We start from the raw sequence: 16,839 nt of genomic DNA on the forward strand, positions 1-16,839 counted from the left end.
GGTTTTTTGGAGGAATCTATTCCCCTCTGTCTCCTATATATCGATATATAATAAAACTCTTGCGGCTCATCTAACCCCTGTCTCAGAATTGGCTTTTGTAGCAGGCAGCTCCAATCCGCGTTATTGCGGTAACAACCTCAGTTTAGGAACAAATAAATTGGAGTCCTCAATTATCCAGATTCTTTTTTTTTATTTTTGTTTGTTTGTTTTAAATTAGGGCAAAAAAGAATGATATTGGAACAAAAGATGTGAAACTAAGTATGAAAGAGTGATTTACTTCATGAATTACGGGATTGGTCTAGATTTGAAGAGGGACTAAGCCAAAAGGCATCAGGTGAATTCAGGAGGAAGTAAAGTAGTCAAGGGACAAAAATTCTTAAAATACTTTTATTCCATGTAACAAACGTTTATGTGAACTAATTAATGTGAACAAATTTATGTGAGCAAATTTTTTAGTTCATTTAATCCTCATAGCAACCATCCGAGATAAACTCTACTATTATCCCAGCTTTACACTTGAAGAAACAAAGGTCTGAAGAGGTTTTTAAAATGTACTCAAGGTCACTCAGGTAGTGCTAAAGCTTCTTTTGCTAGGGTTTGCGTTAGATTCGTGTAAACCAAAAGTTAGGGTTTGCATTCAATTCGTGTAAATCAAGAGTTCAGATTGCGAAGTACCATGCTAAACTTACATTAAAAGTAGAAGAGTGAGAAGTTAAGTGAACACATGCTGTGGTCAAAGTAAAATGCTAGAGTGTAAAGCCTTAGTATAAGAGCAGTTCCAAGAAATTCCAAGGTTTGGGATATTGCAACAGAAGTGGGTGAAGTCACAGAATCTGAGAAATGCAAAGAGCCTAAAGAAAAAGGTGTGGAATGACTTTCCAAAAGGTACTGCAATTGTTCTCAAGAAATAGTGGGCTTAAGATGGAGAGTGCAAATCAGCCCTGGTGCCATGTCCCTAAATGAGATGGACTATCACAGTGGCTGCAACAATGGACTCAAGCATAACAACAATTGTGAGGATGGTGCAGGACCATGCAGCGTTTCGTTCTGTTGTACATAGGGTCGCTATGAGTTGGAATCGACTTGATGGCACCTAACAACAAACGACTATGTCCAAGTACCAGGATGGTTGGTAACTGACAATAACAAGGAGAGAGAAAAATGGAATCTCCCTACACCCCTAACACACACATACACAAACATACACACTTTCCAAGTATATATGAGAACAGGAGAATAAACACTTTCTACCTGAGAGGGCCTCAGGGCAGGGAAGGTACTCAGAGAGGAATTAGGTTTGGGTTAAGGAAAGGAAGTCCAAGAAATGGCTTATATGTGGTGGACACTGTGGGAGCTTTTGTTTCTTTTCAATAGAATAAGCTTTATGCTAAACATTGTGGAAAGACATGGCAGAAAAGATAGAATGGAAGATGGAAAGTGGGGGGAATCACTGAAGAGATTTATAAAACATTATTTTGGGGGAAAATTGTACCTTTTATAAACACTTACAATAGTGTGATTATTTTACCTAATTTTTCTGGTATAAGAACCTACAAACTACTGCCACCATTCATCATTCATTAAAAAAAAAAAAAACAAAAAAACAAAAAAAAACCACTAGTCATTTCAGAAAAATTGTTTTTGTATGAGTATTTCCACTGGACAGAAGGAACTGCATAAATCAGTGCTCCTCAAATGTGGTCTCTGAACCAGCACCATCTGCATCACTTGGAATTTGTTACAAATACAAATTCTCAGACAAATGCAGATTCCCAGACTTGCTGAATCAAACACTGAAGGTCAAGCCAATCAATCTGTATATTCATAAGCCCTGGAGGTGATTCTGATGCATGCTAAAGTTTGAGAACCTCTGGCCTACCAGTGGGTCTATCCCTTTCTGCTTCCAAACCAAACCCCTTGCCGTTGAGTTGATTCCGAGTCATAGCAGCCCTATAGAACACAGTAGAACTGCCCTATAGGTTTTCCAAGGCTGTAAATCTTTTCAGGAGCAGACTCCCACATCTTTCTCCCAGGAGAGACTGGTGCGTTTGAACTGTTGGCCTGTTGGTTAGCAGCTAAGTGCTTAACCACTGTACCACCAGGGCTCCTCCTTTCTGCCTAGCTCCCTGGAAATTAAGATACAAATTCAGCATTCACCTGCAAAAACTGACTAGGATATTAAGTGTTTGATTACATCATTCCTGTGCTAATTTTAAATGCTTTTTCTTCTTTTCTTTCTCTTGGTTTATACCATGCTTTATAAATCATATTCTTTTGGAAGTAAGTATATATAAAAATCAACCACCATTAAATGTTCTTTAAGGAGTCCTGGTGGTGCAATGATTAAGCGTTCGGCTGCTAACCTAAGGTTGATGGTTCAAACCCACCAGCAGCTCTGCAGGAGAAAAGACCTGGTGATCTGCTCCCATAAAGAATACAGCCTAGGAAATCCTATGAGGGAGTTCTACCTTGTCTTATAGGGTCACTATGAGCTGGAATCGACTCAACAGCACCCAACAGCAACAAATGTTCTTTAAGTTTTAATGAGAAGTAAAAGATCTACAACTGCAAAAGAACATATGAATATTAGTAATTTGTAAACGTGCAATTGTAGAAGGGTAAAAGATGTATGGAAAATTGATAAGAAAGCAGGTGAGGGAGATCAATTCTGGTGTAATTAATGTGCGAAAGGGCCAGGATTACTGGCATTTTTCAAAAACTCTCCAGAAGACTTTGGTGGGCAGCCAAGGTTGAGAACACTGAATTAGTAGACAGTAGAGGAGAGAACAAAAGCATGGCTGGAATATAGATATAACTTAATAACTTACAGTTTTGTAGATTGAAACTCAGTTATTTTAAAGAATCTGGTGAAAATCAGTAATGCCAGGCTATAACAAGTCTGCCTGTAAGAAGAGTGTGAAGTAATGAATAAGAAAGGAGGAAAACACAACTTGGAAAGAGCTGAAAACTCAAAGAAGGAAACACAGGGAAGGGATTGATATCACTGAGTGAAGAAAGGTGAACGGCAGGTCAGTTTTGACTTGATTCTCCAAATGTTATTGAATGATACGTGGGCTAACAATGTGCCTGCAATTGAGGACAAAGACTATGTTAATTCATGGATACAAATTGAAAATTCAAAAGCATGCTTCTTAGGAATTCCACCTTAAAAACAATATACTTCCAGTTGACCTGAAAATAATTAAATGGAAACACCAAAGACCATTTTGGTGTTACAAAATCATTTCAAACATGGTCCTGATGACACCTGAGCAAACTAACTTTCTGGCTGTCACTTCAATAGAAATTCACTGAATGTTAATATTTATTTTGGAATGAGAGCTATTTCTGTAGGTTCTTAGGAATACAAAATACATCTTGAAATGCAAATATTCAACATTTATGAATAATAATAAATATATATTTAAAAAATAATGTTAATATGGTTTAGTCATAATGTAAGCAGATGTGACTATTAAATATGTGATTGCATTTAAATTGTGGCAAATTCTTTATTAGTGGGAGAAATAGTACCAACAAGTTAGTATTAAATTTAACTAAACATGCTAGTGAGTCTGTTACAATATAATTTATATTACTAATCCTAATTCTGAGACATCATAAAGTTTTACATTTGCTTTAGAAATACCAAGTTATGATTCATTATTTCATTATCATTTTAATAGCAATAATTAATTCAATTTACTGATGCAATAAAATCAAGTTAGTCAGATTATTGAATAAATTCCCAGCTCTATGTTTAGAAGGGGCTTTGGAGATAGGATAAACCTTTAAGACCATCAAATTATCAGGCTTAGTGTAAATATTTGAAAAATATTTCCTTTCATTGCAATGAGTTCAGTTTGCCACCAGAGAGAGCTCAGTCACTGTACTTTATTAAAGGAACCATTATTTACTTTCCACTAGATAGAAATTCTTATCTGAAATACCTGCTACACTGTAGAAGAAACGAGTAAATCTATTGTTTTAACATTTATAAAATGCAGAGTCAAGTCCTATAAATGAAGCTCTCACATTTGGCATTTCAGAAGTCATTTGTCCCTGGCAAAGAAAAAAAGAATGCTAAAGGTTTCGAGGAAGATTTCCAAGTCTATCTCTGAGTGAAACCTATGTCTGAGATTAATGGGAAGGCCTCTTCACACACTAGAAATAAATGCTTTTTCAAAACGACTCAAAAGATACTTTCCAATAGCATCTCGTTACCTCAGAAGAACAGAGACATGTTAAAAAAAAAAAAAAAGCCGCGTGAAATATTTAGGATAATAAATGGACCTTGATAAATAAGCACCTGAAGTTGATAGATCTTCAATATATTTTAAGAGTAGGATTCTTGATAGAAGAAAAAATTTACTGTTACTCAGGATTACTTTACTTAACAAAACTTTAGACAACAGTAGTAGGTAGAAGTTTAAGTTCATCAATATTCAGTTTCTACTTCTGCCCCCATCCATTGTAAGTAAATTAAATTAATAAAACACATACACTCAAGTTTATCCTCAGGCCTTCCTCTTTCAAGGAGAGATAAATAGCAGACAATATCCTTCAAATGGATTACTTCTGGGGAACTCGTACTTGCAGGAGAAGTGCGGGGAGGAGTGATGGCGCCTTTACTCATTCTCAAACCTAGAAAAAAGATTTGGATTATATTTTTTTAAATATTCACAATGCACTCAATCATAAAAACAACAAGAAAATAAGAGATAATGCAGAGACTATGTAGAGAGCTACATATTTCTCATGGGGCAGTGGTGGTTCAGTGGTAGAATTCTTGCCTTTCATACCAGATACCCAGGTTCAGTTCCCGGCCAATGCATCTCAAGCACAGCCACCACTCATCCTTCTGTCAGTGGAAGACTGTGTTGCTATTATGCTGAACAGGTTTCAGAGGAGCTTCCAGCCTAAGGCAGACTAGGAAAAAAGACCTAATGGTCTGCTTGTGAAAATCAGCCCATGTAAACCTTAAGGATTACAATAGTCCAATTCCCAGCTGATCATGGGGATGATGCAGGACATTTCATTCTGCTGTGCATGGCATTGCCATGAGTCATGAGCTGACTGGATTACAGCTAACGACTAAAATTAAACCAAACTCTTTGTGGTTGAGTTGATTCCAACTCACTGTATCCAGAGTAGAACTGCACCTGAAAGGCTTTTCAGAGCTGTAACCTTTTGGAAGCAGATTGCTGGGCCTTTCTTCTGAGGCACCTCTGCGTGGGTTCAAACCTCCAACCTTTTGGTTAGTAGTCGAGCACTTAATCCATTTGTGCCACCCAGGCACTCCACAGCTAACAACAACAGCATCTATTTCCTGGGTATTGAATAATCAAAGTATCTGGAACTCCAGTAGAGCAGAGTCAGACATACTCTACGACTATGGTAAATAATGGACAGCTTTTTGGGACTGCCCTACCTGCCCACTGAAAGTGTTAGGGTCAGAGTCTAATTGCCCAGGATGAGTTGGTAGACATACAAGAAAGCATTTGTCTGAACATATAAGAAAGCATTTTCATATTTCACCTTTCTCTGCTCTCAGAAGTACAAGCTATACATCAGATCAGAAGAATCTAAAATTTAGTTTTTCAGGGCAAACTATACAAGAAATCTGAGTATGTTGCAATATGATTTATATACTGACCATCAGAGCCCATCCATTCACAAAAAAAAAAACATATTTCTGCCCAATATTTGTCAGTGCCATGAATAAGATATCGTTTCTGCCATCAAGGAATTTTCCCAGGAGTAAGGGAGAAGAAAACATAAACAAAAACCTGGAGAAAGATGGCAGACATTTAATCAGACAGGTAAGAACAAATGACCATGGTTTGGTTTTTATATGGCCCCCACTTTTTTTCTAGAGTCCATTAACTTGCCTGTTTCAAGACAGAGGTGGAGGACTTGAATGCTAGTAATTTACTATCGTTGATTATTGCTAATTACCTGGCTTGTGATAATTTAACTGAAACTTGTTTACAATAAATTGTTAGTTCCATTTTACAGAGAAGCATCTGAACCTAGATCATGTGTACATGACAAGGCCTGAAGGTAAACCCCAATTAACCTTCTAGGTACACTTGACAACAAAAGATGTGTTTGGATGAGATGGCTAAATAGCTGAATGGCTAATGGATTCCTATATCAACCAGGAGCTGCTGGAATGAAGGGAATAATCCCAGCCAAATGAGATTCTAATAGCCTTTCATTCACTACCACAGCTCTACCAGACTTCGATCTCAAACCCTTGTCTACTTCCTTTGATGTATAATTTTGATTTCTCAGGCATATATTTTAATGCATTATGAAATTTCAAAAAATAGTGTTACCATTGGCAATGTTACTGCTAATAAAAAAAGTACCTTTATTGTCTAATAGTTGCTATGAGTCAGAATCAACTCGATAGTAACTAGTTTTTTGCTTGTTTATGTGTCATGAACCATGCTAGGTTCTTTAATATACACCATCTAACTTAATTCTCACATTAGTCCTGTGAGGTAGATTTTGTCATTGCTATTTTCCAGATGAGAAACAGGCTAATAGAAATTAATTTCCTAGAGTTTTCTAGCCAACAAGACAAGCCCATCGTTTTGACACCAGTGGCTCACAAACTATTTTTGTTCGAAGCCAATAAAGAGATAATTAAAGAGCAAAAAAATACCTCTTAACCCAGTACACACGCATATACTTATGACTACAGAAGTCCCTGGTGGCACAAACAGTTAAGTGGTTGATTACTAGCAGAAAGGTTGGCGGTTTGAAACCATCAAGAGGCTCCTAGGAAGACAATCCTGGCAATCAGCTTCCAGTAGGTCACAGAATTGAAAACCCTGTGGAGAAGTTTTACTCTGAACACACTGGGTCACCATGAGTAAGAATCAACTGGACACAACTAACAACAACAGTAGGTTATGTAACTTCTTGTGTATGTTCTATGTTAGCCTACTCTATTCTATTCTCTTTCATTCTGAAAATCCTGTCAAAGACCCTCTAAACTGAATTTGCTATCCCCAAATGGGTTACAATCCAATGTTGAAAAATACTCCTTTACACCTTTTCTTCATTTTTTTTGCCAAAGTCTTACTTATTTCAAATATATCTCTATGGTTTACATGGATTCTATTTCTGTTTATAAAGTTATTGTCAGACATGTATTATAAATGAATTTTTCTTCTTAACAGAAATATTACTATCTAATACAAATTAATATAGCTATTTTTACAAACCAAAGAAGCCAGAAAATTAAAAACAATCATGAACTTAAAAAAAAAAAAATGTCCTGAATTATTCCAAATAGCCAACTAAAGCTTAGCCAGCTGCAGGAATAAGGAGTTCCAACTCATGATAAAAAGACATTTTGGCACTGACCCCTGACATGACCATAACTTCCAGACTTGGAGAACATAGCACTTGAGTTATGGTCGGATAAACTACGACCTAACTCATCATGCCTGATGAGCTAATCCTCTCTTCTGAGTCCCTCTGCCCCACTTTGGTAATGAAATAATTTAATCAACTTGATTTAACTCCTTTATACAAAAACTCAGGGAAAAAACAAACAAACAAGAAAGAGAAAAAAAAAAAGGACATGCTGTGACATTTATTTGGGAGAATGTCAAATGTATTATATATCTTCATTTACTTAGACTATTTTATGATAATTTGTTTGTACTTACAAAACCAAACTGCATGGTATTTAATGATCAGCTTTCATAATACAGAACATCAACAATTGGAAATTGTGAGGATCACATAATTTTCTGTTTGTCTTTTCTGTATGTAATGTATATATTAAGCATATGCATATAATTTATATTTAACCCCACGCTTTTGAAGGAACATATTACTGTACTAAAATACTTTTTGCTTTACAAAATGAGTAAATATTTTCTGTTCATGATACATTGTTAACTAAAAACTGTATCATGCATTCAATTATGTCATAGTTTTACATTCAAAATAATTCAAAGTTCATAAAAAAAGAAATTATGGGTTATATATATGAGTATACACATTGAAGAACTAATCAACTCTTCTCCAAGTCCAACTATAGCCAAATTTGAGAAGTGAAATATATACTTTTGCAGTGATTTATAGGTTATATCAGAGGAAAAGATAAAATGTCAAAGACATTTCTCACAGTAACTTCACAATAAAAAATTGTAGAACCTTACTTTATTAAATCTTGAGGTAATTAATTCTGAAAAAACTCACAGCATTGTTCCTATTCCTCTGCCCCCAGACCAGCTCATTTTTTATGTGATCAAAATGTTTATTTGTATTTTTATTTAGTGTTCTGAAAGCAGGTGTAGGGTCCCAATCTGTTTTTATAGATGTTGTTTTTACACCCTACTCTACCCTTTAAGAAGTTTGGTTGCACAGTGGTTAAGCACTCAGCTGCTAACTGAAAGTTTAGTGGTTCGAACCCACCAGCTGCTCTGCAGGAGAATGATGTGGCGATCTGCTTCTATAAAGATTACAGCCTTGGAAATCCTAGGGGCCAATTCTACTCTGTCCTACAGGATTGCTATGAGCCAGAATGAACTTGAAGGCTACAGGTTTGGTTTGGTTTGGGTCCACCCTTACAAATTTGTCTTCCTTTTTCTAAACCTGCCTAAGTTATCTCCTACTTATCTCCCTCTGTTACTCCCTGAAGAAAAGTCCTTTTTTTTTAAACAGTTGTTAATTGTTATGCAGAAACAGAGCAGACTGCACAAATTCAAGCAAGGTTTCTTGACTATTAAAGACATAAATAAGCTTGCCCTCAAGTAGATTCAGACTCATGGCAATTTCGTATGTGTCAGAGAAGAATCATAATCCATAGTGTTTTCAATGGCTGATTTTTGGAAGTAGATCATTAGGTCTTTCTGCCCAGATGCCTGTGGGTGAACCTGAAGCTCCAATCTTTCCGTTAGAAACCAGCGCATTAACTATTTGAATCCTCCAGGGACCTCTCTTGAATGTAACTCATCAATAAAATGGAAAGCGGAATCCTGCAATGAGTATTTTAGTAGCATTAGCATCTAATGAAGGGCTCAAAATTATACTTCCCATTAACAAAGTCCATTTTTAATGCATCCAATCACCAGTAAAATTCTCTCTTTAGGATTGGACATGAACATCAATCTAGTCAAAACAAAAGATGTTTCTTTCACCTGAAGTAGCCAATATTTATCTCTGAAGATCAAAGGATTCAGTGATACCCAATCTGCTGGTTTTCTGACTTGCCCAAGGTTATCCTTCTTGAAATATTCACACACACACACACACACACACATACACACACACACATTTTATATATATCCACATATATCTATACATACATATATACATACATACATCATACATGTATGTGTGTTTGTGTACAACAAAATACAAAATAAATAATGAAAAAATAAGTATTGGAATTTTGTAATTAGGGTGTATTATTTTTAATAGGAATAATTACTTTGTACTTCAAGATCATTTTCTAAATTTTTATAGTTATTTCAGTATATCTATATGTGTGTGTCCACTTATCACTCTATGTGAACATTCTTCATAGTTTAATTACAGAAAATAGATAACAAGCACTAGTCAAACTGACTGTTACCCACCATTACCATATTCTTCAAATGAAGGATTTCCATTGTATTCCTATCTAGGCATTCCATTTCTTGAAATAATAACTGCAAAAGTTTTGTTCTAATAAGTATCTTTAAAATCCAATCTCAAGTTTCAATATTAGCAAGTAAATTTTCAGTACATGTTAATTAAGTGCTTCTCCATTTTTTTAAAATTTTCAGACATTTGCATGTCAGATAATGAAAACTGTGACATTATCTCCCGTTACTTCCCTTTATCTATTAAAATGAAATATTCAAATCTAATAACATAAATTATATTTTTAAATTTATAAAGCAATAAAACATCCCAGCAATTTGACTGTTTCTTTTATTTTTTTTTAATGCTGGCTCAATTTGCAGAAATTTATCAGACTTATGAAGCAATGTGTCACATAGTATAATCATATTTCCAATATCTATACTAACAGCCATGACAGGTAGCATAGATAATCAAGAGTAAAAGACTTGCTATTTAGTATTATTATGTATTATATGACTTTTAGTCTTAAACTTCCAACTATGCTAGTCTCAGGATAGTATTGTAAGTATTCTTTATTTTTGTGCTTACACAAACTGGCAGCAAAGTGAGGTAGGCTAAGGGACAAATTAATAAGGAATAGGAAATATTTTGTGACTCTTCATAAAGTACGGGTAGGCAGTGGGATACAATTCTTGATGAGAAACTGTAATCAGGCAAATCCCTCTCTGAACACGTTCTGGGTTTCATTTGTTTGGACATTGCAAAAACCCCAAACAAGCAATTACCAGGAGCAGGACTTAGAGCACATGTCTTTTGGGGCAATATTCTAGGAGCAGAGCAACCTCTAGAAAAGAGCAATAGTAACAACATCCCTGCTCTGTGCAAACAATACTTTCTCAGGGTGGTCTTATTTGACCCAAAATTCCCTTTTAGAGATGGAAGGGTGGAAAGTCAGAGAATAAAATAAACTGCCATGGTCACACAGCAGTGAGTCACCAAGGAGAGACAGGAGCTGAAGATAGGCCACCAAACATGCTCCTTTAAAAACCCACAAAAACAAGGTCTCATACAACTTTCTATGATGACGGAAATTTTCTATAAACACCCAATTCAGTACAGTAGCATTAACCACATGTGGCTATTGAGCCCATATAATGTGACTGAGGAAATGAATTTTTGTTTTATTTAATTTTAATTAATTTAAACAGACACAGGTGGATAGTGGCTACTATACTGGCCAGTAGAGGCAATATACTGTCTGTAGGTAGATAATTGAAAGTTGGTTTTTGATCACTTGAATACATCTAAATAAGAGGCAAAGAGAAAAAACAAAACACTATCTATTAAAAAAGAGGCTATGATTTGTTCCTTAAAAGGAAATCTCTACATCCTACTTACTCTACTCTTTCAAAATTTATGGCATCTTGAAAAAAAAAAAGCTAAATTGAATTTAACCTTTACCCTATTATGCAATTAATACAATGGAGGATAACCTGTTTAATGAATAATGGTAACAACTGGACTTTATTGAGCACTTATAATGTACCCAAAACCATTTTAAATAATTTACATTCATTCGGCTTTTTGAGTCTCACAACACCCAGTAAGATAGATACACTTATTATTGCCGATTTATATTTGAGAAAACAAGAGTTGCAATTCAAAAGGCAACGTGAATTAGGATTTGATGCTTAAGCATGTTTCTGTGGGGCTAGTTAGTGAAAAATAAATCACAGCAATCTGTCTCCTGACTCTCAGTAGTCTTTCATTTCTAAGAATAGTTTTCAAGATTCTTAAGAATGCATGTATTGATTAGTTCATAAACCTTTTGGAAGGAAATTAGGAATCCTAGCCAAGGCCGAGAGCTCTAAATTTTCATCTTCCATTCTGACCACACCTGGGGCCATCCTTTATAATGCATGTTTGTTGAGTGAGTTTGTGTATGTGTGTTTGTATAGGCAAACATACACATACATATTTACTAAATTTTTAACAATAGGTGATTATAAGGAAATAGATTATGAATGATTTTTTTGTGCTTAGCTCTGTTTTGTAGTAGATACACAACCAGCAAGTATTACTCTAATATAAACCAATAATAGTCTTTTTCAAAATTATAAAGTAAATTAAAATTCCATAAAGGATCCTGGTATTTATACATAAGATTATAGAATTACTATTCCTTCTTTAATGTAGTCTTCTCTGTGACCTTATCAATAACTAAGACACATACACACACATATTCACTGCTGGCATTCCTGCTCTTGCTCATTCTAAACTTGGATAATCAATTTTTTACCAAGACAATCCAGATAAGAGTAATAGTTTCTTTTCAGCACAATTAATACAGTGTGTCTTTTAGCAGGAACATTCAATAAGTCATTTGGCAAAAGAACATTTTCCCAAAGGTCTAAGTACCTTGTTTTTACTGTACAATTTTCTATTCTTAATTTGATTAATATCCTTATGGATAAAAAGAAACTTTATCTTTTTCTGCTTCTAATAAGTACCTGTTGTGTGACTCTGGTTGCACAGAAATCATGAAATGAGCTCAATTCTACTGATATCGGGAAGATACATGTATAACTGAACAGCATAAATCAATCAATCATTGCCACAAAGATGGACAATGGGAGGGTCAGGGACCAAAGAAAAGGTGCCTTCACTTTTTCAGAGATAGTTGTTGTTATTCTCAATCTTAAATTCTCTTCTGGACTCTTTATACTTTCAAGTTTATCCTCCTTCATGATAGTTTCCGTAAGACTGGCAGTGTGATTATTTTCTGGCTTAAAATTCTAGTAATTTTAATTGTAAAATTAAATTGTAATTTTCTTGTGAAATTATGCAAATTTTTTCTGGAAAAAATTCAAAACTTAGCGTGACAGACCAAACTCTTCACCATGTGGCCTCGGCCAGCTCTCTTGCCTCTTCTTCAGCTGTTCTCCTCCAGTCATTCATCTGCTTTAGCCCCCTCAGTGTTCTCAATGATTCTACCCTTCTTCAGCCTCCTAAAGGAGCCCTGGTGGTACAGTGGTTAAGCACTCAACTGCTAACCAAATGGGCATCAGTTTGAACCCAGCCGCTCCAAGGGAGAAAGATGTGGCAGTCTATATAAAATTTACAGACTTGGAATCCCAGTGGGGCAGTTGTACTCTGCCCTGTAGGGTCGCTATGAGTTGGAAAGGACTAGACGGCAATGGGTCTTCAGCCTCCTAAGTCCCTCAGAACTCTGCCTGATTCTACCATGAATCCCCCAACGCAAACTCCTCCCCGGCCATGCCCATGGTCATGTTTACAAGTTCATGACCACCATCTGCCCTGGGACCATCAAGAGTGATCTCCTTTTGCCCCTTATCCCAGTTTTGGCTAGTCATGAGAAGTAGCCTAGGACTCCCAGTCACCTACAGCTTCATCTATGCTTCTATAGCCTTCCTTATTCACTTTCACCAATATCGCTTATCCACATCTGACATATTTATTTATTTACTACGCATATTTACTTACGTATTTATTTGTCTATCTTCCCCCTCACACACACACATACTCTGCACTAGGATGTAAATCAGTATTTGCAGTGTTCTTTTTGGTTTACTGATGTATCCCCACCAATCTGAATGGTAATTGGTACATTGTAAGCAATCAAAAACTGTTATTGAGTGAATAAATACTAAAAGTCTTATAAATCTCACACTGCCCTTTTTTTGTATGCATTTTCATATTTGCTAAGAAATGAACATATTGATTTATCTTTTTGGAACTTCCTTCCCATCCTGTTCCACCTGCACCTGCACAACCCTCAGCCCTCCCCAAATGCACCTGATAACTCAATTTATCCTTAAAATCTCAGTCAGATGACTCCTGCAATAGGATGCCTCCTGCTCCTCCAGTTTCACTTGGATACCTCCTTTGCTCTTTTCCCTTTACATTCAATTAATAACCGGATCACCACATTTATTTCATTGTAATATAATTTATCACCTAATTGCCTATCTCTCTGCTTGGCTCTAAAGGACGCTTAGTCTTCCTGAGGTTATCCTGGTACAGGATGATTTATGAATTATTGAATGAAAAAGTGAATAATTAAATTGTACAACTGGGCAATTAGCTACCTGATCTGATTTAAATAAAGCATACTAGAAAAACCTCCTCTCTCTGCCCTATAAAACAACTAATAAAAAATTACAATAAATCTCTTACTCTGATCTGTGGCTAATGCTGGACATTTACTACTATAGATTGAAAGTTTTAGATATTGTAGAGTCTCAACAGGAAGATATTGCATGCATGCCTGAACAAGTTAATATATATTACATTTTCTTTAAATTACTATACTCTTAGAGAAAGTTTGGTGCCCTGGTGCACAGTGGTTAAGAGCTCAGCTGCTAACCAAAAGTTTAGCAATTTGAATTCACCAGCTGCTCCTTGGAAACCTTGTGGGGCAGTTCTACTCTGTCCTATAAGGTTGTTATGAGTCAGAATCGACTTGATGGAAATGGGTTTGGTTTTGGTTTAGTGAAAGTTAGTTACTAATAACTTGATAACTTTTTTTTAACTGATGCCCAAAAGATAACTTGGCTGATGGCAGTTGAATTCAGAAGTGTCTGTGTAAAGTTGGCCTGGATGGTACTGGAGAGGGACAGGGATGCACAACACATTCTACAGGAGGGAATGACGTTTTTTGAAAGTTGTCAGGGTTGCTCCCCAGTTGCACACTCTAGATACCACATCTTACTGATCACTGCATGCCTACCATGGAACACAATGTGTGCTCTTTAATTAGAGTGGAGCTTAAGCTGAGGCTTGCAGGACGCTGGTGGAGATAAGCGCACCAGCAATATCATGTAGGAAAACAGATTCCTGAGTAAACAGAGCAGGTTCAAGTCACAGAAAACAGCTGGATACAAAAAGGGGGTAGGTGCATTTGGTAAAGCGATAGAATTAGGACTGGAAGCAGACTCTATAACCTGCATGGCCTTATGCTTCATGCTATGGAACTGAGATTTTATTATCTTCTTAACTGTGTTGCCATGATATAATAATTTTATTATATTACAATAAAATAAATGTGGTGATCCTGGAGCCTAATCAAGGACACATGAGGAGGAGGTGTCTCAAAAGGCGAGGATGAGGCAGAGGGACTAGGGCTCCATATATCCATACCTCTCCTCTACTCCCTCTTCAAAAAAATAACTGTTTTCATCTGCTTTAAATATCAGGGATCTAAGTTTGTTTGAAAATTATTTCTGCTGCATAAATAAAAGCTTGAAAAAAACTGTACTACGTGATGGTGAAAGTCTGGAACTTTTAAACAGAGGAGTACTATGATCAGGTTTCTGTGTTAGAAAGAATGTTCTGGAGACAGGGAAGTCAGGGAAGGGCTGGCTGGGGCCATGCTAATTAACAGGGTATGACACAAACAAGGCCGGTCCCAGCTGTGACACTGGCAGAACTTTTGGGAGGAAATGTTTAGGATGACTAAAAGAGAGCATTTTGCAATTAGTTAAATATGAGAGGTGAGGCAGTAGAGGGTAGCACTGAGTTGAAGATTTTAGGGTTGGGAAATGGATAGATGCTAGGGTGCCATTCACCAACTAAGAAGATAGGAAAAGGGCAGGTTTGGAGTAGAATATAATTAGTTGACTTTCAGACACATTTAGTTTGATATATTGAGGGACATCCAGATGAAGAGCTCCAGGAGATAGTAAACTACATTCTTTCTAAGCTGAAGAAACAGTTCTAGGTTGTGTAGGGAGTGATTAAGGCATTTTATGTCTGACAGTGCCTATTTTTTAATATGATATATAAAAAAAAAAAAAAACCTATCATCTATACAGAATGAGGAGAAAGATTTCAGTAAACTTAGGGACGCTTGAAAAGTTTAACATAGTTGATCTAGAGCATAATATCAAGATTTTTTTTTTTAATATAAAACATGTTTTAAAGAATTAAAGAGGTGTTAAGGCCATGTTAATACTGAGGATTTTAAATTTGTAGTGGCAGAAATCTGCATATTAATGAAATTTCTTTCTGGTTATGCTCAGTGTTCAAGTTATAGGGACAGAAATATGAGATCATCATACGGATTTATGGTTGAGGGTTGGTGAATCACTTGTGGAAAAACTAAGGTTTCAAATGACTGAAAGACTCTGTAAAGCCAGTAGTTCCAAGGGATGAAAATAAGATCAAGAGTTGGTCAGTGGACTGGCAGAGAAGTGCAGGGTCAGGGATCTGGCATTTACAGTGGGACAGAAGAGATCTTGAGAAAGCTATAAGGATAGGGCATTAGGGATATCTTCAGAAATTAAAAGTCCAACACGGAAACAGGAGAAGTAATCATCTTATATTTAAATAGGTGATAAGAGGCACTTATATTGCAACAAAGTGTTTCATAAAAATAAATCATCTACTTCATCAAATACCAGATGAATCATTAGAAATTACAACCCCCTAAAAAGAAACCACAGCTATGTGCATGCGTGCATGCATACAAGTATACGTGTGCACGTGCACACACACACACACAGAGCAACCTACAACCTTTATACTCATTTATATACTTTTAAACATTTTTAATCGAGTGAAAATTAAATGTTTACTTTGAACGTATTCTCTATATTTGATTATCATTGATTAACAAGAAGAATAACTTTTTTCCTTTTTAGTTTTGCTTTTATACAGAAAAGAATAGCTATGACGTTCGCACTGATATTGTGGTAATAAAATATAATGCACTCGAACAGGGTAAACAAATCAGACTTTAAAACCTTTCTGCTCAACAGTAATTTGTAATTTTTCAACCGCATAAACATCTGGCATAGATAAATTATTGCAATTCAAGATTCTAGGAATAGAAAGACTTTTATTTTTCTCAGTTAAGGCTATCTGAGCCCTTGAAAATTACATTGTTATCCCAAGTTCCTTATTTCACAGAAAAAAAAAAAAAAAGGGTCCTGGAAAGGACAAAAGGACACTGTGTACTTGTGTTTTAAAATGTGGAGGCTAAGCTTTGAAAAGGAATGCTTGTTTAATTTATTATTGCTATATGAGGGTTACATAGTCCATCTTGCAATTCCTTTCAAGTAGGTCTGTGCAAAATATGTGATTGTCCCAAATACAGTACAATCTGTTCTTCTTCATTTTTTTTTCCATTTTGAAACCCAATTTAATCTTCATTTCTAGTAAATCTGGCATCTTCTATTCAGCAACTATTGTATGCAATTAGAAAGAAAAGAGGTTTGAGAT

At 35.8% G+C, this 16,839-nt stretch overlaps 1 protein-coding gene across 6 annotated transcripts in view; it reads right to left on the reverse strand.

Moving 5' to 3' along the window:
- Positions 1 to 16,839, reverse strand: part of DGKB (diacylglycerol kinase beta) — a 782,610-nt gene that overhangs the window by 568,928 nt on the left and 196,843 nt on the right. For all 6 annotated transcript variants that reach the window (XM_004377415.2, XM_004377414.2, XM_023732276.1 and 3 more), the window contains one exon: positions 4,504 to 4,644. In XM_004377415.2, coding sequence (XP_004377472.1) covers positions 4,504 to 4,644 — 141 coding nt within the window. The remainder of the gene's footprint in view (positions 1 to 4,503; positions 4,645 to 16,839) is intronic.

The sequence above is a fragment of the Trichechus manatus genome, unplaced genomic scaffold (assembly GCF_000243295.1).
Source record: "Trichechus manatus latirostris isolate Lorelei unplaced genomic scaffold, TriManLat1.0 scaffold00050, whole genome shotgun sequence".
Taxonomy (NCBI): Eukaryota; Metazoa; Chordata; class Mammalia; order Sirenia; family Trichechidae; genus Trichechus; species Trichechus manatus.